Consider the following 23289-nt stretch of genomic DNA (forward strand, 5'->3'; position numbering starts at 1 on the left):
TGCCCAGCTGAAATCTACAAATATAAAAGCACAGATGTGTTAAAATGAAAGAATAGGTAGAGATTGGAGAATTCATCATCAGTGGCTCTATCCTGGGGGCTGCTATAGTAGCTGTACCCATCTGTCAAGGCTGAGGCTGAAGCTAGGGCACATTTAAGAAGAGCATTTGAAAACAAATGGAGAGACATACTGTATCCATAGACTGGAAGAGCTAATGTTGTAATACAACAATTCTCCCTAAAACTGATCTATTGATTCAATGAAATACAAATTAAAAAAAAAATCACAGCCAGATTTTTTTTGTAGAACTAAACAAGTTGATTCTAAAATTTACATGAAAAGGCAAAAGAACTATAATAAATGATTTTGAAAAATATCAAAGGCAAAAGACTAGCATTACTTAGAATATCTATTATGAGGCTTAAAGTAACAAAAAGAGCATGATATTAGTGAACAAACTGCCAATAAATAGCAATTTAATGGAGACAAAATCATTTTTACAGCAATGGTGCTTATACAAGTTTACTCAAAATGAGTAATAGGCCTACATACAAACTCTAGAACTGTAAACTTTGAAAGCAAGTAAAGGAGAACATCTTTGTGAATGTGGATTAGGTAAAAATTTCTTAGCTGTGATGCCAAAAGTACAATCCATAAAATAAAAATCTGAAAAACAAAGTTTCATTAAAATTAAGAACCCTGATCTTCAAAAGACATTCTTAAGAAATGAAGAGACAAAGTTAGAGACTGGGAGAAAATATTTGTGAATCACATATCTGATAACAGACTTGTATCCAGAAAATATCACAAACTTTCAAAAAAAATTTGAACAAATACTAAACCAAATGGCAAATAAGCACACATTAAAAGAGTCTCCATGTCATTAGTTATTAGGGAAATGCAAATTAAAATCACAATTAAGTTCCATTACATTCCTATTTAAATGGCTAAAATTTTTTAAAAATATATGAACATGTATACATACTCATATGTATAAATGCATATATACATATATATGAATATAACACTGATATATAATAAGTGTTCTTGTGGAGGCAAGAAAATAAAAAATAAAATATCATATTCAGGTTAACAAAACCTGTACGAGATTGCTTATAGCAGCTTTTTTCATAAATGCCCCAAACTGGGAAAGCCAATACCTGTCAACAAAATTAACTATGGTGCATCCATATAATGGGATACTATCCAGTAAGAAAATGAAAGAAACTGCAACATGGATGAATTTCCAATGAATTACGCTAAGTGAAAGAACTCAGACTCAAAGGTTATATAATCTATGTTTCCATTTTTATGACCCTGGAATAGGCAAAACTAAAAGAACAGAAAACAGTTGGGAGGTTGATGAGACCTAGAAGACTGAGTTTTCATAACTGTATACAATTATGCAATCACTACAATCAGGATATAGGACAGTTCCATCAGGCAATAAAATTACTTAACCTGTAATCAATCAATCAATCGTCTCCCTGGTGGAGTAATTTTATCAGGTGATAGAAATGTTCTATATTTTGACTGTAGTAATTACACAGTTGTATACATATGTGAGAACTCAGAACTGGACACTAAAAGGGCATATTTTATTGAATGTAAAATACGCCTTATTTTAAAATGAAAAAGAAAAGAGCAAATTGTGCACTGTAAATCCAGAAGGAACTCTTGATATTGAATAGCAATATGTAGTTCAAATTTCAAAATGCTTTCACTATTTTTTAGTTATCACTAAATCTCCATATGGCTCCACTGACTTCAGTTAAATCTTTTAAAAATGGAGGTAATAAGAGTACCTACAAAGAGTATACTCCTACAGTGAGGAACAAACGAGTTAATACAAGCAGAGTATTTAAAGCAGTGCTGACATATGATAATTCAGTGAATGCTACCTGCTGTTTCTACTACTATTATGATGAGTATGTTGCTACCTTTGCTGTTGATTTTACTTAAACTACTCTTAAGATTTTTCACATACAGATGGCCCCCAACCATGGTTTCACTTGAAATGTTTTCTGCTTTATGATGGTGCAAAGATGACATGTGTTGATTAGAATCCATACTTCATATTTTGAGTTTTTATCTTTTCAAGGTTAGTATCCTCTCTTGTGATGCTGAGCTGCAGATCCCAGTCAGCTATGTAATCGTGAGGGGAACAACTGTGTTGCCCAGCAATGAAGCTCAGTAGCTTAGGTAAATGAAATGTGTTTTCAACTTACAATAGTTCTATCTGGATGTAAACCCCTCATAAGTTGGGGAGTATCTGTATAAAATATACAAAATTCAAGGCATAGTGGTAAATAAGATATGATTAAGGAAGAAAAATGAGAACAAAATGGCCTTTTTTCCTCTAAGCATTTTTTTCTTTTCTTTTTTTTTAACATTATTATAGACCCTCGCCTTCTGCCCTTCCTTTATATTACTAGAACATTTTTTTTTTGTAAAAAATAACTTAGTTCTGGGAGTTGTGTCAGGAGTGGCAGAGACAGAATATGTTTGGTCTTTTTTTTGTCCCCACTCCCTCCCCTTATTTTTTTCAGTGCTGGGGATCCAACCCTTGCATATGCTAGGCAAATTCTCTTCTACTGAGCTATACCCCAGCCCTTTTGTGATTTTTGTTTTTAGACAGGGTCTTTCTAAGTTGCCCACGTGATCTCCAAACTTACAATCATCCTGACTCAGGTGCTGGAGTGGCTAGGATTAGGCATGTGTCACCATGTCCAGCTTATTTGATCTTTTTATATAAATTCTTATATTCTCAGATCACCTTTGTTTCTGTCTGGGTGACTTCAGAATTAATGCATTTTGAAATTAAATTTTGTAAATAAACAATAGAAGTAAAACTAATGTGATCTCCACTACTTTGTCAATGTCAATATGATGCCCAAGTACTTACATAATATTCTGTCTTTATACTAATGAGAGCTAGTACATCTTTAAAAAGGGTACAATTTTCTTTCTTTTTTATTATTAGTTGTTCAAAACATTACAAAGTTCTTGACATATCATATTTCATACATTTGATTCAAGCGGATTATGAACTCCCATTTTTACCCTATATACATATTGCAGATTCACATCGGTTACACATCCACTTTTTTACCTACTGCCATACTAGTGTCTGTTGTATTCTGCTGCCTTTCCTATCCTCTACTATCCCCCCTCCCTTCCCCTTCCCTCCCCTCCCCTCCCATCTTCTCTCCCTACCCCATCTACTGTAATTCATTTCTCTCTCTTGTTTTTTTCCCTTTCCCCTCACTTCCTCTTATATGTAATTTTGTATAACAATGAGGGTATCCTTCCTTTACCATGCAATTTCCCTTCTCTCTCTCTTTCCCTCCCCCCTCTCGTCTCTGTTTAGTGGTAATCTTCTTCTCATGCTCTTCCTCTCTATTCTGTTCTTAGTTGCTCTCCTTATATCAAAGAAGACATTTGACATTATTTTTTAGGGATTGGCTAGCTTCACTTAGCATAATCTGCTCTAGTGCCATCCATTAACCTGCAAATGCCATGATTTTGTCATTTTTCAGTGCTGAGTAATACTCCATTGTGTATAAATGCCACATTTTTTTTTATCCATTTATCTATTGAAGGGCATCTAGGTTGGCACCACAGTCTAGCTATTGTGAATTGTGCTGCTATGAACATTGTTGTAGCAGTGTCCCTATAGTACACTCTTTTGAGGTCTTCAGGGAATAGTCCGAGAAGGGCAATAGCTGGGTCAAATGGTGGTTCCATTCCCAGCTTTCCCAGGAATCTCCAAACTGCTTTCCAAATTGGCCGCACCAATTTGCAGTACCACCAGCAATGTACAAGAGTACCCTTTTCTCCACATCCTCACCAGCACCTGTTGTTGTTTGACTTCATAGTGGCTGCCAATCTTACTGGAGTGAGATGGTATCTTAGGGTGGTTTTGATTTGCATTTCTCTGACTGCTAGAGATGGTGAGCATTTTTTCATGTACTTGTTGATTGATTGTATGTCCTCCTCTGAGAAGTGTCTGTTCAGGTCCTTGGCCCATTTGTTGATTGGTTTATTTGTTATCTTATTGTCTAATTTTTTGAGTTCTTTGTATACTCTGGATATTAGGGCTCTATCTGAAGTGTAAGGAGTAAAAATTTGTTCCCAGGATGTAGGCTCCCTATTTACCTCTCTTATTGTTTCTCTTGCTGAGAAAAAAACTTTTTAGTTTACGTAAGTCCCATTTGTTGATTCTTGTTATTAACTCTTGTGCTATGGGTGTCCTATTAAGGAATTTGGAGCCCGACCCCACAATATGTAGATCGGAGCCAACTTTTTCTTCTATCAGATGCAGAGTCTCTGATTTGACATCAAGCTCCTTGATCCATTTTGAGTTAACTTTTGTGCATGGTGAGAGAAAGGGATTCAGTTTCATTTTGTTGCATATGGATTTCCAGTTTTCCCAGCACCATTTGTTGAAGATGCTATCCTTCCTCCATTGCATGCTTTTAGCCCCTTTATCAAATATAAGATAGTTGTAACTTTGTGGATTAGTCTCTGTGTCCTCTATTCTATACCATTGGTCCACCCGCCTGTTTTGGTACCAGTACCATGCTGCTTTTGTCACTATTGCTCTGTAATATAGTTTGAAATCTGGTATCGCTATACCGCCTGATTCACACTTCCTGCTTAGAAATGCTTTTGCTATTCTGGGTCTTTTATTTTTCCATATGAATTTCATGATTGCTTTATCTATTTCTACAAGAAATGTCATTGGGATTTTGATTGGCATTGCATTGAACCTATAGATAACTTTTGGTAATATCGCCATTTTGATGATGTTAGTTCTGCCTATCCATGAAAAGGGTATATTTTTCCATCTTCTAAGATCCTCTTCTATTTCTCTCTTTAGGGTTCTGTAGTTTTCATTGTATAAATCTTTCACCTCTTTTGTTAGGTTGATTCCCAAGTATTTTATTTTTTTTGAGGATATTGTGAATGGGGTGTTTTTCTTCATTTCCATTTCAGAAGTTTTGTCGCTGATATACAGAAATGCCTTTGATTTATGCGTGTTGATTTTATATCCTGCCAATTTGCTGAATTCATTTATTAGTTCTAGTAGTTTCTTTGTAGACCATTTTGGTCTGTTAGATATAGTATCATATCATCCGCAAATAGTGATAATTTAAGTTCTTCTTTTCCTATTTTTATGCCTTTAATTTCTTTCCTCTGTCTAATTGCTCTGGCCAGTGTTTTGAGGACTATATTGAATAGAAGTGGTGATAGAGGGCATCCCTGTCTTGTTCCAGATTTTAGAGGGAATGCCTTCAATTTTTCTCCATTCAGAATGATGCCAGCCTGAGGCTTAGCATAGATAGCTTTTACAATGTTGAGGTAAGTTCCTGTTATCCCTAGTTTTTCTAGGGATAAAGGGATGCTGTACTTTGTCGAATGCTTTTTCTGCATCTATCGAGATGATCATATGGTTCTTATCTTTAAGTCTATTGATGTGGTGAATAACATTTATTGATTTCCATATATTGAACCATCCTTGCATCCCAGGGATGAATCCTACTTGATCATGGTGCACAATTTTTTTGATGTGTTTTTGTATCCGATTTGCCAGAATTTTATTGAGGATTTTTGCATCTAGGTTCATTAGAGATATTGGTCTGTAGTTTTCTTTCTTTGAGGTGTCTTTGTCTGGTTTCGGAATCAGGGTGATGTTGGCCTCATAGAATGAATTTGGAAGGGCTCTCTCTTTTTCTATTTCCTGAAATAACTTGAAAAGTATTGGTTTTAATTCTTCTTTAAAGGTTTTGTAAAACTCCCCTGTATACCCATCTGGTCCTGGGCTTTTCTTGGTTGGTAGTCCTTTGATTGCTTCTTCTATTTCATCCATTGATATTGGTCTGTTCAAATTGTGTGTATCCTCCTGATTCAGTCTGGGCAAATCATATGACTTAAGAAATCGATGTCTTCACTATCTTCTATTTTATTGGAATATAGGTTTTCAAAATAATTTCTAATTGTCTTCTGTATTTCTGTAGCATCTGTTATGATATTTCCTTTTTCATCCCATATGTTAGTAATTTGAATTCTCTCTCTTCTTCTCTTCATTAGCATGGCTAAGGGTCTGTCGATCTTATTTATTTTTTCGAAGAACCAACTTTTAGATTTGTCAATTTTTTCAATAGTTTCTTTTGTTTCAATTTCGTTGATTTCCGCTCTGATTTTAATTATTTCTTGCCTTCTGCTATATTTGCTGTTGTTTTGTTCTTTCTTTTCTAGGGCTTTGAGATGAAGTGTGAGCTCATTTATTTGTTGGTTTTTTCTTTTTTTGAGGAATGACCTCCAGGCAATGAATTTCCCTCTTAAAACTGCTTTCATTGTGTCCCATAGATTCCAATATGTTGTGTCTGTATTTTCATTTGTCTCTAAGAATTTTTTGATTTCCTCCTTTATGTCTTCTGTAACCCATTGATCATTCAGTAACATATTTTTCATTTTCCATGTGATGTAGGATTTTTCCTTCCTTCTTTTATCATTGATTTCCAGTTTCATTCCATTATGATCAGTTAAAATGCATGGTATTATCTCCACCCCTTTATATTTACTGAGGGTTGCCCTATGGCATAATATATGCTCTATTTTTGAGAAGGATCCATATGCTACTGAGAAAAAAGTATATCCACTTGATGATGGTTGATATATTCTATATATGTCAGTTAAGTCTAGGTTATTGATTGTGATATTGAGTTCTATAGTTTCTTTATTCAACTTTTGTTTGGAGGATCTGTCCAATGGTGACAGAGGAGTGTTGAAGTCACCCATAATTATTGTGTTGTGGTCTATTTGATTCTTGAACTTGAGGAGAGTTTGTTTTATGAACATCGCAGCACCATTATTTGGTGCATAAATATTGATAATTGTTATGTCTTGTTGGTGAATGGTTCCTTTTAACAGTATATAATGTCCTTCTTTATCCCTTTTGATTAACTTGTTCTTGAAGTCGATTTTATTCGATATGAGGATGGCCACCCCTGCTTGCTTACGAGGACCGTGTGCGTGGTATGTTTTTTTCCCAACCTTTCACCTTCAGCCTGTGTATGTCTTTTCCAATCAAATGTGTCTCCTGGAGGCAGCATATTGTTGGACTTTTTTTTAATCCATGTTACCAGCCTGTGTCACTTTATTGGTGATTTTAAGCCATTTACGTTTAGAGTTACTATTGATATATGGTTTGTACTTCCAGCTATGTTTGATTGTTTATCTTTTTTTTTTTTAAATTTGGTTTGTTTCTCCATGATTAGATTTCCCCCTGCTCTCTGGCTTTACTGAGGTACTTCCCACTGTTGGTTTTGGTTATTGTTTTTCATTTCTTCCTCATGTAGTGTTTTGCTCAAGGTGCTTTGCAATGCTGGTTTTCTGGTTGCAAATTCTTTTACCTTTTGTTTATCATGAAAGATTTTTATTTCGTTGTCATACCTGAAGCTTAATTTTGCTGGATACAAAATTCTTGGTTGCCATCCATTGTCTTTCAGAGTTTGAAATACGTTGTTCCAGGATCTTCTCGCTTTCAGCATCTGTGATGAAAAATCCATTGTTAACCTTATTGGTTTACCCCCGAATGTAATCTGCCTCCTTTCTCTTGTAGCTTTTAATATTTTCTCTTTGTTCTGTATATTGGATATCTTCATAACAATGTGTCTTGGCGTTGGTCTACTGTGATTTTGTATGCTCGGTGTCCTGTATGCATCTACAATTTGTACATCCATTTCCTTTTTTATATCTGGAAAGTTTTCTATAATTATTTCATTCAACAGGTTGTTCATTCCCTTGGTTTGAACCTCTATATCTTCCTCTATCCTGATGACTCTTAAGTTTGGTTTTTTTATGTTATCCCATATCTCTTGGATGTTTTTCTTGTGATTTTTTACCAGCCTTCCTGAGTTGGCTAGACTCTTTTCAAGATGATATATTTTGTCTTCATTATCTGATGTTCTGGCTTCTACTTGCTCCACTCTGTTAGTGATACTCTCATTTGAGTTTTTAATTTGGTTTATAGTTTCCTTCATTTCTAAAATTATTTTTTTTAATAATCTCTATCTCCTGATAAAGATGCTTATCTGCTTCTTTTATTTGCTTGTGTATTTCATTTTCAATGAGTTCTTTCATTGTTTGAATTTATTGTCTCATATCCTCTTTAAGATTCCATTCCATCTGTGTAAGGTATTCCTTGAGTTCTTTATTTGACCATTTTTCTGATGCTTCTAGGTCCTCCTGTATATTTAGGCTGTCCTGCATTGTTTTTACTCCTTTTCTTCCTTGCCTTTTAATGCTGCTTGTGTTACTTCTTGCTCTGTTTGCCTGCTGAGTTACTGTTTACTCCTATAAATTCATTTGGTTTTGTGTGTCTCTAGGGTCTCTCTTTTGTGATGCGAGACTATGACTAGAGATGATGAGTTTTGTTGCACTTTAGTGCAGATTCATTCGTTTCCTAAACTGTGTACGGATTCTGATGGCATATAGCGGTCAGCGGTTTGGTCTTGCTTCTTATATTTAGGTCAAATGATGTGATGGTATTGAGGTTGGTATCTCTTAGAAACCTTGGAAGGTTGCTCTACTGATGAAGGATATTAACAGGAGAATAGTCTGGAGTATTTGGGGGAAGTTGGGGTCTTGGTAGCACTATATAACGTCTCGGACCTATACATATTTAGTAAATTACACATAAACAGCATCGTGTTGCTTGGGAGGAAAGGTATTAGAAAGGAAGGGAAGAAGTCACTAAAGAGAATGAGAGTAAACAGATAGAATTCAAGGAAAGGGGAATAAGGAAATTGAAAGGAAATGAAAAGACAAAAGAAAAAAATAGAAAATAAAAAAGATAAAATTTAAAAAAAATAATAAAAAAGTGAAAATAAAAAATAGAAAAATAATACAAAAAATATTTTAAAAAATTAAAAAAGAAAAAAAATTAAAATTAAAAAAAAATTTAAAAATGCAGTCTTAGAGTTCGATTAACTTCTCTTCCAGTAGGTGGAGCTGTGCCCACTGGGCCAAGCCTCTCCTCTCAATGCGCGGAAACCAATCACTGTGCAGCAGCTCCTCCTCCCCGACTGGGCAGGTCTCCACTCCTGAGTGCCTCAGGCCGTTTCTTGTGTCTAGTCACCTTGCCACTGGCCCCGTTCACAGGTGATGCTCACCACAATACTGGTTACACACCAGGTCTGCTGCTCACAGGAGCCCTATTTTCTTGAACAACTGGGCACACTATCCCTGCTTGCCAGCCCCTCAGCCCCTAAGGTTGTGGAGCTTGGGGCTGAGAGCCCTCAGCGTACTTTGCTTGCCCTCTGGTAGCCACGCCCCCAGGAGCTGGTGCAAGAGACCTCAGTTGTCTGCGCTGGTGGGAGCGGTAGCCAGGGTTACTGCGCCACTCTTGAATCCCTCGGTCTGACTATTGCGCTCATGGGAGAGCTGGGAGTGGCCCTTGAGGTTTCCCTGCTGTGTGGAGAGGGAAGGCTAGGGGTTACACACCTGTCGCAGCTGGTTTCAATGAAGTTATCTCCTCTGCCGCATTCTGGTGACGTCAGTTCTCTGCCATGTTGGTATCCCATGGTAATGGCAGCATTTTGTTCCCTTTGCCGGGTGACCAAAGCAACGGGTGGGTCCTGACTGGCCCTCTCAAGCCTCGTCTCAATCCTGTTGCCACTGCCTATGAAGGCTTGGTTGGTATTTACCTCCATAGGATTTGGCGGGACTGGGACCGACAAGCAGTTTCCATGGGATCCTTTAGCACTGAGCCAGAGCGGTTTGTCTGCGAGACGCAGGCGGACGGGAGCCTGAATTCGGCCGCTCCCGGCTCGGTGCGTGTTCTGAGATGAGCAGGCTATTCGCCCCAGATCCACGTTAGCTCAGCAATGCCTAGTCATCTTGAGCAAACAACATTTAGACGGTTTAAGACTCCCTATGCCCGCGCAGCTGAAGAGGTCAGAGACTTGATACCTCTGTGCCCGCCACCATGTTGGATCCTCCGGGTACAATTTTCAATATGAATGTCTTGCAAAAACAATCACAGAAAGTTCTAATAATGCAATTCGTTCTTTTTTAGTTGTAGGTGGAGACAATATCTTTATTTTTATTGATTTGTTTATTTATTTGGTGCTGAGAATTGAACCCAGGGCCTCACGTGTGTGAGGAAAGCACTCCACCGCTGAGCCACAATCCCAGTCCATACAATTGGTTTTTTAAAAATGAGAAGAATAAAGGGTAAAGATAGTGATAAGATCCATATCAGAACTTAGCAGCATGGAGCTTCTGCTGTGGACTTTTATATTTAACATTTCCTTATCTATAGAATCTTTTCTACTTCTCTGCTCTATTCTTACCTTCCCTTACTTTCACCATGTAGGACACAGTTGTGTTAGTTAGGTTTCCGTCACTGTCACCAATATTCCAGACAAGAACAACTTAGAGGAGGGAAAAGTTCATTTTGGCTCATGGTTCACAGGTTTAGTCCATGGTGGGCCAACTTCATTGCTCTGGGCCCAAAGTGAGATAACACATTATGGCAGGAGAACGTGGTGGAGAAGCACTGGCAGTGTGTGTGTGTGTGTGTGTGTGTGTGTGTGTGAGAGAGAGAGAGAGAGAGGGGTGGGGTGGGGTGGGGTGGGGGGGAGGGCAGTGAGCATGGGGGAGCAAACCATAGGGAAGATGCATTCCTCCAGGGCTTAGCCCCAGCAACCTACTTCCTCCAGCTGTGCCTCACCTGTCTACAGTTACCACCTTCCAGTCAATTTAAACTAGGATAAAATGATTAGGTTACAGCTCTCACAATCAACTCATTTCACCTCCAAACACTGCTGCATTAACGTAGGAGCTTCTGGGGGACACCTCATATCCAAACTGTAACAGCAGTCTATTCCCATACCTAGTGAGGTTGGCCTTCCATATTTAATTGTCACACAAGAAGAAACTAGATAAACAGTGAACCAACTGAATATATTCTCCTGAGAATTTAGAATTGGGCTGGCCTTTAGAAAAAATATATAAAAATTCAACAGAAGTGAGGTAGCTTTAGAAAGCCAGTCTGCAAAGAAAGAAAATACAGATTTACAGAAAATATATATAAGACAGACAGGGTGAAAGTATTCCCTGGGTGCTTGAGGATTTTCCATTTCTTATTTCTAATTCATTGCTATAGTGTGGCTGCAGTTTATTTATTTTTTGTTTTCATTGGTTATTTTTAGTTATACATGACAGCAGAATCCATTTTGATATAATTATAAAAGCATGGAATATATCTTGTTCTAATTGAGACCCCAATACCTCTCCTTCCCCTTCCCTCTTTCTATCCCCTGTTACCTTTCCTCTATTGATCATTTAGTGGCTGCAGTTTTGTCTTTGTTTCCATGACTAAAATAAATTCCTTCTTTTTTCCTTACATGAAATCAAGTCAGTTTATATTTCTTGTACCTACTATATTAAAACAATAAACTTTCCACCATTTTAGTCTGTGGGAATATGTCTTATGCTGAAAGTTCTACCAACTTAGTCCTCTAGTACTCAATATTCATAACTCCTAGAATTTCTTTCTTTCTTTCCAGGTATATATAGTAGTATATAATGTTGTACTTCTACATAATGCTTAATAGTAGATTATACAATAAAGCAATACATTATATTATAGTCTATAATATTTTAAGATTAATTTAATTTTTTAAGCTGTAGATGGACTCAATACCTATATTTTATTTATTTATTTTTATATAATGCTGAGGATCAAATCCAATGCTTTCACACGTGCTAGGCAAAAGCTCTACCACTGGGCTACAACCCCAGCCCCAGGCTGATTTAATTTTGATAAAATTATTTATGCTCAAATTTCTCAATATTATAATTTCTAACTTCTAGAAAATGAGTTTACTTTAAACACTAATATAAGTGTTATGTATGTTAGAACAATCAATCTATAATAAGATTGCTACATAAAATATAGAAGCACAGTTAAATTTGAATTTCAGATAAAAGAGAAGTTTTAGGGGCTGAGGTTATGGCTCGCTCAGTGGTAGAGTGCTTGCCTAGCATTTGTGAGGCACTGGATTCAGTTCTCAGCACAACATATAAATAAATTAAATAAAGGTCCATTGACAACTAAAAATATATGTGTGTGCGCATATGAATATGTGCATATATATGAAAATATATATATATATATATATATATATATATATATATATATATATATATATATATATATAAAGTTTTAGTATGTCCCAGATGCTACATGGGTCATTTACTATATAAGATAATGAATAATTTTAAAATATATTTTAAAAAATTTATTTATTTTTGGTGGTGCTGGGTATTGAACCCAGAACCTTGTGCATACTAGGCAAGAACTCTACCAACTGAGCTACATCCCCTTCCCCCATGTCAAATGTTTTTATTTGGTAACTCAGATCCATGAGTAAAAGAATTCATTCATATCACTCTTACCTGTATTTCCTGTGATGTTTCCTCTAGGAATATCAATTAGCCAGAAAACCCGATCACTGTACTTGAATTAAGAAGACAATATTTTACAATGTTAATAATAAAACTTATTTTGGCATATTCTATACTGCATCTCCCCTTTTTTTTGGTACTGGGGATTAAGCCCAGTGGTGTTCTACCCCAGCCCTTTTTTATTTTTAAACAATGTCTCATTAAATTGCTAAGGCTGGCTTTGAACTTGAAATCTTCTTGCCTTAGTTCTTCCCACTTCCAGATGGGATTATAGTCATTTACCACCATGCCTGGTCTATACTATCTTTTAAAAAAGAAAATTAAAGAAAAAATATCTAAATACATATATCCTTTATCTATCAATTTCACTTAGGGAATTTTCCCAGATTATGTTCATATGAATGAAATGACATGTGATATTATCTTCAATAGTTTTGATATTTTTACATCATTGTTGTTTTAAGATTAGAATTTAATCAGTCACATATGATAATACAGTCACACATTGGAATACCATACAGCAGAGTTCAGGTAGCACAAAGTTGAAGCATATTGTCTTGATAAAGTAAACAGAGATGGAGTTGCAGAGCATTTGGAATGTGAGAGCAAAATGTTGTTCTAATGATGGATGGATAGAGAATTGCAACAGAAATAAAAATACACGTAAATAAACTCAAATGGAAAAATAAGGTTAAAAATATAAGAACTGAAATACAATATTTACTAAACAGATTCAAAAGCAGACTCAAGGTGGAAAGAGAAAAAATAAGTGAACTTAGCAAACCAGTAATTGAAACTACCCAATATTTTTAAAAAGGAACACAGTAGTGTCACTATAGATCTATAGATAACATTAACGAACTAAATGTTTAAAAAGTAAAGAAAAAAAAAGATTTGAGTGTCTTCATTATAAAGAAATGATAAATTTTTGAGGAGATAGTATGTTTAATCTGATCTCAACATTACATAATATATACATACATTGAAAACACCTCATGGCATATACAACTCCATTAAGATCTATAATTTTTTAATATTTATGTTTTTATGTATCAGTTAAAATAAAAAAAGAGAAAAGGGAAATGATTAAAGAAAATAAACAGTTTTAGAGACTAGTGGGATAATAACATGTGTTTGAAAATGGGCATAACTGAAATCCTAGAGGAAAAAAGATAGAAAAATGGGCAGAGACTTTTTTTTTTGAGAAGGTTTTGAAATTTTAACTAAGATAGCCCCAATTGGGTAAATAAAAAGAGTAAATCTTAAAAATATCCAGAGAAAAATGATACATTAGAACCAAAGAGTATAATAACATCAACAGATAACTTCTCATTCAGAAACAATGTGACAGGCAACATTATAATGACATTTTCAGAATGCTGAAAGAAAATTAAGACAAACCAGAAGGTGTATATGTGACAAAACTATGCTCCAAAAATTCAGGTGACCATTAAAAATTAATTTGAACTCAAAATGAGTTCAGCAAGATTGTAAACTACAAGACAAATATACAAAAAATGAACTATTAGGAATAAATTGAACAGTGGTATAAAAACTTATATTCTTGAAAACTATAAAACATTATTGAAAGAAATTAAATAAGATAAAACAAATGGAAAGAGATCCTATGTCCATGGTTTGAAAGACTTAATGTTATAATTTATCTGCAGATTCAATACAATCTTTATCAGGATCCTAGCAGTCTGTTTTGTAGAAATTGACAAGCTTATTCTAAAATTCATATGTAATCTCAAAGGAGACCCAGACTAGCAAAAATAATCTTGGAAAAGAAGAACAAAATCAGATAGCTTATGCTTCCTGATTTCAAAACTCAATACAAACCAACAATATCAAGACAGAATGGTGCTAGCATAAAGATAGACACACAAATCAATGCAATAGAATTGAGAATCCATAATAAATCTTCATATTTATGGTCAACTAATAAAATAATAAAGTTGCCAAAATAATTCAATAGGGAAAATATAATAACCTTTTTAACAAACAGTGCTAGGAAAGCTAGACATCTACATGCCAGAGAATGAACACAGATTCCTACCTCACACTGTATAAAAAAATAAACTTAAAATGGATCAAAGACTCAAAGCTAAAACAACTATAAAACTCCTGGAAGAAAATAGAGGGGTAAATATTTAGAACCTTGGATCAGACAATGTTTTTCTACCCATGACTCAAAATACACGAGCAATAATAGAAAAAGCAGATAAAATAGACTTGATAAAAAGATAAAAGGAAATAAACTTTCACCATGTTTCATGTATCAAAAGACAATCCATGGAATGCAAGCAAATGCTTGCAAATCATGTCTAATGGGGGATCTGTATCTATAAACAAAGAATGTTTGCAACCCAACCATAGAAAGATCAATAACCCAATTAAAAGTGGGCAAAGAATATGAGTAGCTACTTCCCCAAAAATGATACTCAAATGGCCGATAAGCATATGAAATGGTACTGAACATCAGTTGTCATTAGGGAAATACAAATCAAACCATAATGAAATAGCACTTTATACTTATAAAAAAGACAGATTATAACAAGTATTGGTAAGCTTGTAGAGAAGTTGGAATCTAATAAGCAGAAGTGGAATGTAAAACAGAACTTCAGAAACAATTTTAGCAGTTTCTCAAAACAGTTAAATATAGAGTTAGCATATGACCCAACAATTTTGTTCCTACTTGCTGATCCAAGAAAAATAAAAATGTATTTCTCATGAAAACTTATACATGAATGTTCATAGCAGCTTAGTTCATAATAGCCCCAAACCAGAAGTAACCCGTGTGGTATCTATACAATAAAATATTACTTGACCATAAAAAAGAATGAGGAGCTGGGGTTGTGGCTCAGTGATAGAGCGCTTGCCTAGCATGTGCGAGGCCCTGGGTTCAATCCTCAGCACCACATAAAAATAAATAAATAAAATAAAGGTATAAAAAAATTAAAAAATAAAATAAAAAAAGAATGAAGTACTAATATATGCCACAACACACATAGACCTGGAACACATTATGCAAACTGAAAGATGCAGTCACAAACACTACATATTATATTTCATTTGCATGAAATGTTCAGAATAAGCTCATCTACAGAGACAAAGTAGAATAGTGATTACTTAGGCCTAAGGAGTGGAGGGAGAATGGGGAGTGACTGAGTTGTCTTTTTGGAGTGATGAAAATGTTTGGGGATTATGTAGGAACAGTAGTTGTACAACTATTAATATTCTGAAAACCAATTAAATATACTTTTAAATAGGTGAATTGTATGGCATGTGAATTATCTCTCAATAAAGTTGTTTCTAAAATGAAGGTGAAATAAAGACATCTTCAGGGGGTTAAAAAACCCCAGAGAATGAATTCATTGTCAGTAGGTCAATACTGTAAAAATTCTAAAAGAAGTTCTTCAAGCTGAAGGAAAATGATAGCAGATGGCAACTTGTATCCACAGAAAAGAATGAAGAGCAAAAGAAATGAAAAATATGTAGGTAAATAGTAAAAATAAATAAGCAGTTTCTTCTAATTTCTGTAAATGTTTATCACTATTTAAAGCAAAACATATAGCATGAAACAAAATAAAAATAAAACATAATTACCAAAGTTAAATTGAAGTGGAAGATGCCGTGATATGTACTATTTATGATTTCCAAGCTGGGAGCCAGTCCTCCTGATGTGAATATACTCAGCATTTCCTTTGAAAGGTTCTCATTTTCAGCTTGGAAAAAACACTGGATTATCTTTAGGAAAATAAATAAATAAACAAGTAATGACAATTTGATGGAGAGATGCACATTACATTCATTTAAAAGTGAGGAGAAATCTGTGAAAAGTAAATGCTTCTAAAGACTTCCATCTTTAGTAATTCCCATTTTTAGCTAAAAAAATCTATTTTTAAACTTGTGTTTTAAAACATTTATCTTCAGAACTCAGTAATAATATGTGTCATAAGCTTTAATTCATTCTTATTATAATATTTTCTGCCATAAAAATGGGAAGAAAGTTTTCACACTTAATAAACATAAAATCAAAACTGCAGGCTCTCACATGTAGTGCTGTGGGAAACAAGAAGCGGCCAACTGCACTTGGAGGATGGGAGAACTACCGCAGGCCCAGAGATCAAACTCCAAATCCTGAGCTCCACCCACAGCTTCTCACAATATTTATAGTCTATCCAGTGCCATAAAATTTCTACCCTACACGATAGAAGGCCATGAGCATGTAGGGGAGGGGTGTGTGGTAGTGGAGGTTCTAGCAAGAAGCGTTTTTAAGGGGGAAACTGTTGATAAATCTCTAGCCTTGTTTCTTTCTTTGCCATTGTTGTTATTTATCAGGGCAGCGTTTATTTCTGTTCAGTCAAATGTCCAATAAATGTAATTCAAATATCAATTAGCTAAAGATGTATTTTTATGTTTTGGTACTGGGGATTGAACACAGGGGCACTCTACCACCGAACTACCTCCCCAGCCCTTTTTATTTTGTATTTTGAGACAGGGTTTCACTAAGTTGCTTAGGATCTCGCTAAGTTGCCAAGGCTGTCTTTGAACTTTCGATCCTCCTGTCTCAGTCTCCCCAGTTGCTGGGATTCTAGGTGTGCACCACTGCACTTGGCCAACATAAAGACTTATTTTATTATTATTTTTTTTTCTGAAGGCTCCAACTGGGTGTTTATACTCAAAAGGGAGTAGTCAGACTCCTAGGGGTATTTATTTACAATCCAAAAGGTAGGGGCTTTGGTTAATTAGACTTCCTGAGGAAAGGCTGACAGAAAAGGAGGGGAGCTAACTCTTTCCGCAGGCACCAATTTTTCACTATAACATTCTTATAATTTCACTTTACAACCAGGCCTGGTTTTGCCATCACAGTAGTAAATATGGTTTTATTAAAGTCATTTTGCATCAAAATAAAAAAGGAAGCAAATGTAAAAAGCAAAGTTTATCTTACAGCATTTTCATTGATTATTTCCCAGTTTTATAAGGGAATGTGAAAATGCAGCAGTTGTGAATGATGATTTTACCAAAAAACTTATATGAGATGGATACTAAGAGCTTTATCTCTGATCCCCTAGTAGTTGAGAACACTTTGGGCAAGTTCTCTATTTGAATTTTAGTTTCCCTATCTAAAAAATGGGCAAACGTATTTATTTCAAAAATTTCTACTAAGCCCCAACTATGAGGGCGGTGTTACTGGGAATGATAGAAGTGAAACAAAACCTGAAACACAAAAATTCCTGTTATCCTGGAATTTACATGTTAATGGGTATTATCAGGGAGACAAACTGGATGGATGGAGTGATGGGTGAAGTAGTAGAAGGATGGAGGGGTGGGGACAAGTCAAATAAAGAACCATATATAAGAATGAAGTAGGGAAGGGAGCTTGGGGGTGCAGGAGGGAAGTGTGATTTTTTTTTTAACAGAGTCATCAAGGGCAAGAACAGTAGCATTTTCTCACCTCAAGGAAAATCAAATGTGAAGACCAAATTTCATAATGAACATTAAACACTTTGAAAAATGCCTGATACATATAAATACTTTATAAACATATAAACACTTTTTTTTTGTTAATTAGACTTCCTGAGGAAAGGCTTTATAAATGTTAGCTATCATTTCTAATAATGCCATTAGTAGAACTACTACGCCCAACTATTCAAAAAGTATGTTGTATTTCTTTAAGGGGAAAAAAAAAAAAAAGCTGTCAAGAAAAAAAAAGTCAGAAAGGTTAGATAACCTGCTCCAAGGGCACACAGACCACAACCCAGCTTTGTAAATTTGTCTTCCTCTAATGCCCAAACCTTTTCCATAATATATAATCACAAATAAGAAAGACACTTTTGACTCAAAGGGCATGCACTTCACAAGAGTCTTAAGTATAAAACTTAAATATAAATTTGGCATGTCAAGAAGGAACTGTGGTCTAATTTAAAGCAGACTTAGGGATAAATGTATTTGTGATTACAGAATGCTTTTCTTCATCTTTAGTGTATTTATCATAGATTTTTAGACAATCTATGCATTTTTAAAAATAATTTGCTTTTGTTAGTATTTATTTGCCACATGGATTTCTTAATACTATGCTTTATTTTATTTTGTTGTTTCTTTTTTAAAAAAAATTCCCAATATTTGAGTCAAAGGATCATCTTATCCCTTACCCAAAGTGACAACTACAATGTGGTATTTGTTATACAAGGAAAAGGTTCTTTCCCAGGGTCATGTGAGGGAGCTTTCTTTCTCTAACAGGCCACATTTGTCAAACTTCAAAAGAATAAATCAGCTCCATAAAAAATGAAGATTGTTACAGCTGATCTTAAAATTAAGAAGGGAGGGAAGAAGCATTATTTAAAAATAACAACAACCACCACCAAACAGAACCACCCAGGATGCACAATGGTTGAGTGAAAATTTTACCAGATCCAATTGGACATGGAATTTAAAGGATAGAAACAATTATATAGTATTTCTGTTTCTCAGGTAGAGGGTGTTTGAAGAGTACTGCTATTGGTTTTACACATGGACTTAAAAGGAATACGAAGGGTTATAATACAGGCTATTAGTGGTCTTTACCAAGTTTTCTGTGGAAAGAAACAACTTGATTATTTCATTCTCTTTGGGGTATCCTTGGCTAGAACAAGCAAAGCGTCTCTCTGTATCACCTAAATAAAAGAAAAATCATGTATTTTAGCTTACAAAAGAATTTCCATGAAAAGTTTTTATTTTTCAAACTGACAAAGTGGAATATTTTAAGAACTTACTATTTTTCTTACTAAGATTATAATTGTATATTTTAAATTCACTTTTCTCTAAAAAAACCCCCAAATCTTCCACTTTTTTTTTCTTTTCAAAGTTATCAGATCAGGGCTTATAAAGTGGAAGGTTTGGCTGAAGTGCCAAGATAGAATATATCAGAAGCTTGACCATGATGCAAAATTTTTGGAGGCAGTCAAAAGCTAGTTCCTGACTTTTTGGCCCCTTATCCTTGGGAGGATAAAAAAGGGTCAGGAATTAGAGCCTGGAGAGACAGTTGTGTTGTGTCAGAGAATTACTACATGCAGATGTTGGATGGAGGACCCTTCTTCTTACTTTGAGTCTGGGGAAAGATGCATTCATAGATACACTAAAAAAATTAAGATATAGCCCTGCCATTTAGGCCATAAATTCACAGTCTGATTAGAAAAAGGACAAGAGATAATTTGGTAGAGAGGACAGGAGATGGTTTGGTGAGAAGGAGATGGTTAGTTGGGAGTTTTGTACAACCACAATTTGCTGGGGCAAAAGATAAGTGAATGTTTCATATTGGCCACTCGTCACAAAGTACCACAAATATGGCTTAAAATGTTAAACAGTTTTCAAAAACTTTCAGGTCATACATTCCTTCACTTTGCCCATTCTTGACTGCGTTACCAGACCCATTTCTTTAAAGCTAAAATTTGGTCTCTATAGTCTAAATCACTCCTCTGATTTTATCTACATGAATACTCTATTACCTAATGTATAAACTCCTCATGTGGAATAAAGATTGGCAGAAGGAAACTAATTCCTTTGAATACCTTACTTTGAGCCAGCCACCACGGTTACGTGTCGTGTTATGACATTCCCTCAATACTTTGCACAACCCACATCACTGTCTCCTCTTTGACAAAGAGGAACTTGAAGAATGATTTCAAGGTTCATAAATCTAACAAACAGCAAGTCACACTGGAAGCAAGGTGTTTCTGCCTCTAAGGGTCACCCTCTATTCTGCTAGACAGTCGTTCAACAGCCAAGCCCCTTTTCTGACTCTCTTGTACGAAATCTATCCCCTGGTTCCTCTTAAATGCTCATGGGATTCTCTGCCTCAGATTTTTAACTCATTTTGAGGTCTGGTGCAAATAGAAATTTTTCTAACACTTGCCTCAGTGAAATTAATCAATTGTCCCTCTGTACTTTTGTATTATTTTGTAAATTATGTGGTTGGATCAAAAGGCTCCTTTGAGCTTGGGTGGTAAAAGAGGAGGCAGGGAAAACCACAGGAGAGATTATAATGAGAGACAGATGCAATTCCCAAATTCTGTACCTTTGCCTAGAAATTCTCAGGTTATAAATTCTAGATTCTGTTTTAATAATAAGATGCAAGAAATAATTATGTTGTGTGAGTCTCTAAAGGAAAGATGTTGTCAGTGACATTTTAAACATGTGACTTCTTTAACATAAATCATGACCCTAAGGGAAACCATATAAGTGCAATCACTGAGGGGATATCTGCTGCGTATAGAATAAGCGATCCACTTGGGGACAAATTTAAAGAAACATGGCCATTTATGAAATTAATTCATCGCTCTATTCACAGTTACATTTATAGCAATGAAGTTGAAAAACGTCATTTGAAGCAGCAAAATGTCACCTATCTCTCTCCACCAATCCATTTACATATTGCTGCTGTAGAGCATAAGAAAATGCTGCCTCCAACATAAGCCACTTTGGCATATTGGTTATTTCATGCTGAAGACAATTGAGAAACAATGAGCCTTGCTTTGTACCTAAAACCAGGACATAAATTTACCAGGAGTAATGTGCCTACCTGTACATTTCCTATCACTGAGATGAATCTTTGCAAACAAACTTAACTAAAATCATTATCTTCTATTATTTCCCCCTATATTTCCCAGTAACTCCCCACATTACCACCCCAGTCCAAACTTTTTTTTTCCTTTGTCTTGTCATATCTCTCGAATTTATTGCTCTTTGTTGAACTGGTATATAGGCCCCTGGGTCTAACTGCTTCTTTAGGTTCTCACTTCTTTCTATGAAGTCCTCCATACCATATAAAGAAGATTAACAGAAACAAAATTTGTATGCTTTTCCTCCTGTTAATCTGTCTTTTGCTAGTTCAACTCATAGACCCCAGTCACAGAACCTTACAGGGCAGAGAAAATCTTCCCCCCTCTATGCTGTCTAATATCTAAACTATAGCTATGATATGCCATATCTCCAATCCAGTAATCTTAAATAGCTTCCCATTGATTGTAGATTAAAGCCCAAATTCCTTAGCCTGGCATTGAGCACCTCTGTGATGCATGCCAGCCATTGTCTTTCCAGAATAGTTTACTTCTATCCCTCTTTCTAGTCAAATGGAAGTATTTACTGCTCCCTCCCCATATAATGGGACCTCCTACCTTTGTAACATTGTTTATCACATACTCTCATGTCTTTGGAGAATATCCAAATATAGGTTTATATAGGTTTATATCCAAATATTACCCATTTTAAGGACGTTGATAGATTTCCCTTTTTTGTACAAAGTCTTCCTTGACAACCCCCTTTCCCACAGCTGAAAGTAACCACTTCCTTCTCTGAAATATCTCTGTGGCTGTTCCATCTTGGGTCACATGCATGTATGTGTTCTATTCTCTAGCACATCATGGGAATTCAAACTGGGGTCATCCCAGAACTCTTTCAGTTCTGCAACACATCTGTGAATAGGAAAAAAATCTGAATCCTTCTATCCATCCATTTAGTCAACAATGGCCTATGGAGCACCTCTTACATTCCAGGACCTATAGCAGGATGTTGCAGAGAATTAAAAAATATTGCACAAATTAAAGTAGATTTATCTTATTTCTTCTTGTTCTTTTACAAAGTTTTTCTGCCATAAAAGTCCTGTTAATTAAGTCAATCTGTATATTATCTTCAGAAAATTCTCCTCAATATCAGTATAGTAGCCAGTTAACTCAGTGTATAATTCATATTACCTACAACCATTCATGGAGAAAAGAATTCTAAAATGTTAGAGTAGCTAAAATTTTACAAATATAAAATTCTCTTTAAATGTTAAATATTCTATGACTTATAAATGATGAAACACTATAGTAAGAGAAAAGTCTTTATGTACACAATTTAGTAACAGTAGTTCACAATGATGTTATTAGAAACATCTAGACCACAGTAACATAGATAATGCCTGGAAACAATTGGAAGATCAGGTAAAGAGGAAATACTAAAAGAAAAACATTTTAATTACAAATGGGGAAGGGATATAAATAAGAACTTCTCAGAAGGAGATAAAGGATAATAGAATCTGTCACTTACCTTTATTGTATACTATTCCTGATGAAAATTCAAACATGTTCAGAAGCAAAATTATAACATATATAAGTGACAATTCCATCTGTTGGAATAAATAATAATTATTTTTTAATTCAGTTCCTCTGAAAATGTTTGAGTTCTTTTTGAAATAAAGAACTATAAAGTAGTAAAGGAATCATCTCTTTAAGTTAAAAATATTTCCCATAATGTGACAACAGCAAAGAGAGCCTGGGGTATAGCTTGGTGGTAGAGAGCTTGTCTATCATGAGCAAACCCCTGGATTGGATCCCCAGCACTTCAAAACAAAACAAAAATAACAGACAGTATAACAGTTAACTAAACTCTAAATTCATTCCATGATTGCCATTAAAGATATTGCAAACTAGAAAAAGAGATATGGCCCAGGTTCTTCTTCTATATAGATAACTGTGGGATAAAATAGCTGTTACTTAATGTAATATTTTGATTGTATTACTTTTGGGTGAGGCAGCCTAGATGGTCCTGAGCATCACTGTTCATTCTTGTTGAGAATACTAAGAATGAAAGGTCCAGACCACTCTTTTTCCATGCCCTTTCTCAGGATCATATTTGCAGGAAATAGACTTGCTGAGTAGGGTAAGGCACCCCTGGACCACAGCAGGCTTGTCTCCATGATGAATCTCCTAATTCCAGTGTTCCTCTCTTGCAGTGCACCTCACTACACATGTAAGCTTCTACTATGGGCTGAACAGTTTACCCTCA

At 35.2% G+C, this 23289-nt stretch overlaps 1 protein-coding gene across 1 annotated transcript in view; it reads right to left on the bottom strand.

Moving 5' to 3' along the window:
• The window catches only part of CATSPERB (cation channel sperm associated auxiliary subunit beta), a gene marked incomplete at both ends in the record, with an annotated part of 136340 nt that extends 113710 nt beyond the window's left edge, over positions 1–22630 (bottom strand). The window contains 4 exons of the mRNA XM_081292934.1: positions 12472–12532; positions 16090–16230; positions 19051–19139; positions 22552–22630. Coding sequence (XP_081149060.1) covers positions 12472–12532; positions 16090–16230; positions 19051–19139; positions 22552–22630 — 370 coding nt within the window. The remainder of the gene's footprint in view (positions 1–12471; positions 12533–16089; positions 16231–19050; positions 19140–22551) is intronic.
• Positions 22631–23289: the final 659 nt, after the last annotated feature.

The sequence above is a fragment of the Spermophilus citellus genome (assembly GCF_964194105.1).
Source record: "Spermophilus citellus genome assembly, chromosome: 4".
Lineage (NCBI taxonomy): Eukaryota > Metazoa > Chordata > Mammalia > Rodentia > Sciuridae > Spermophilus > Spermophilus citellus.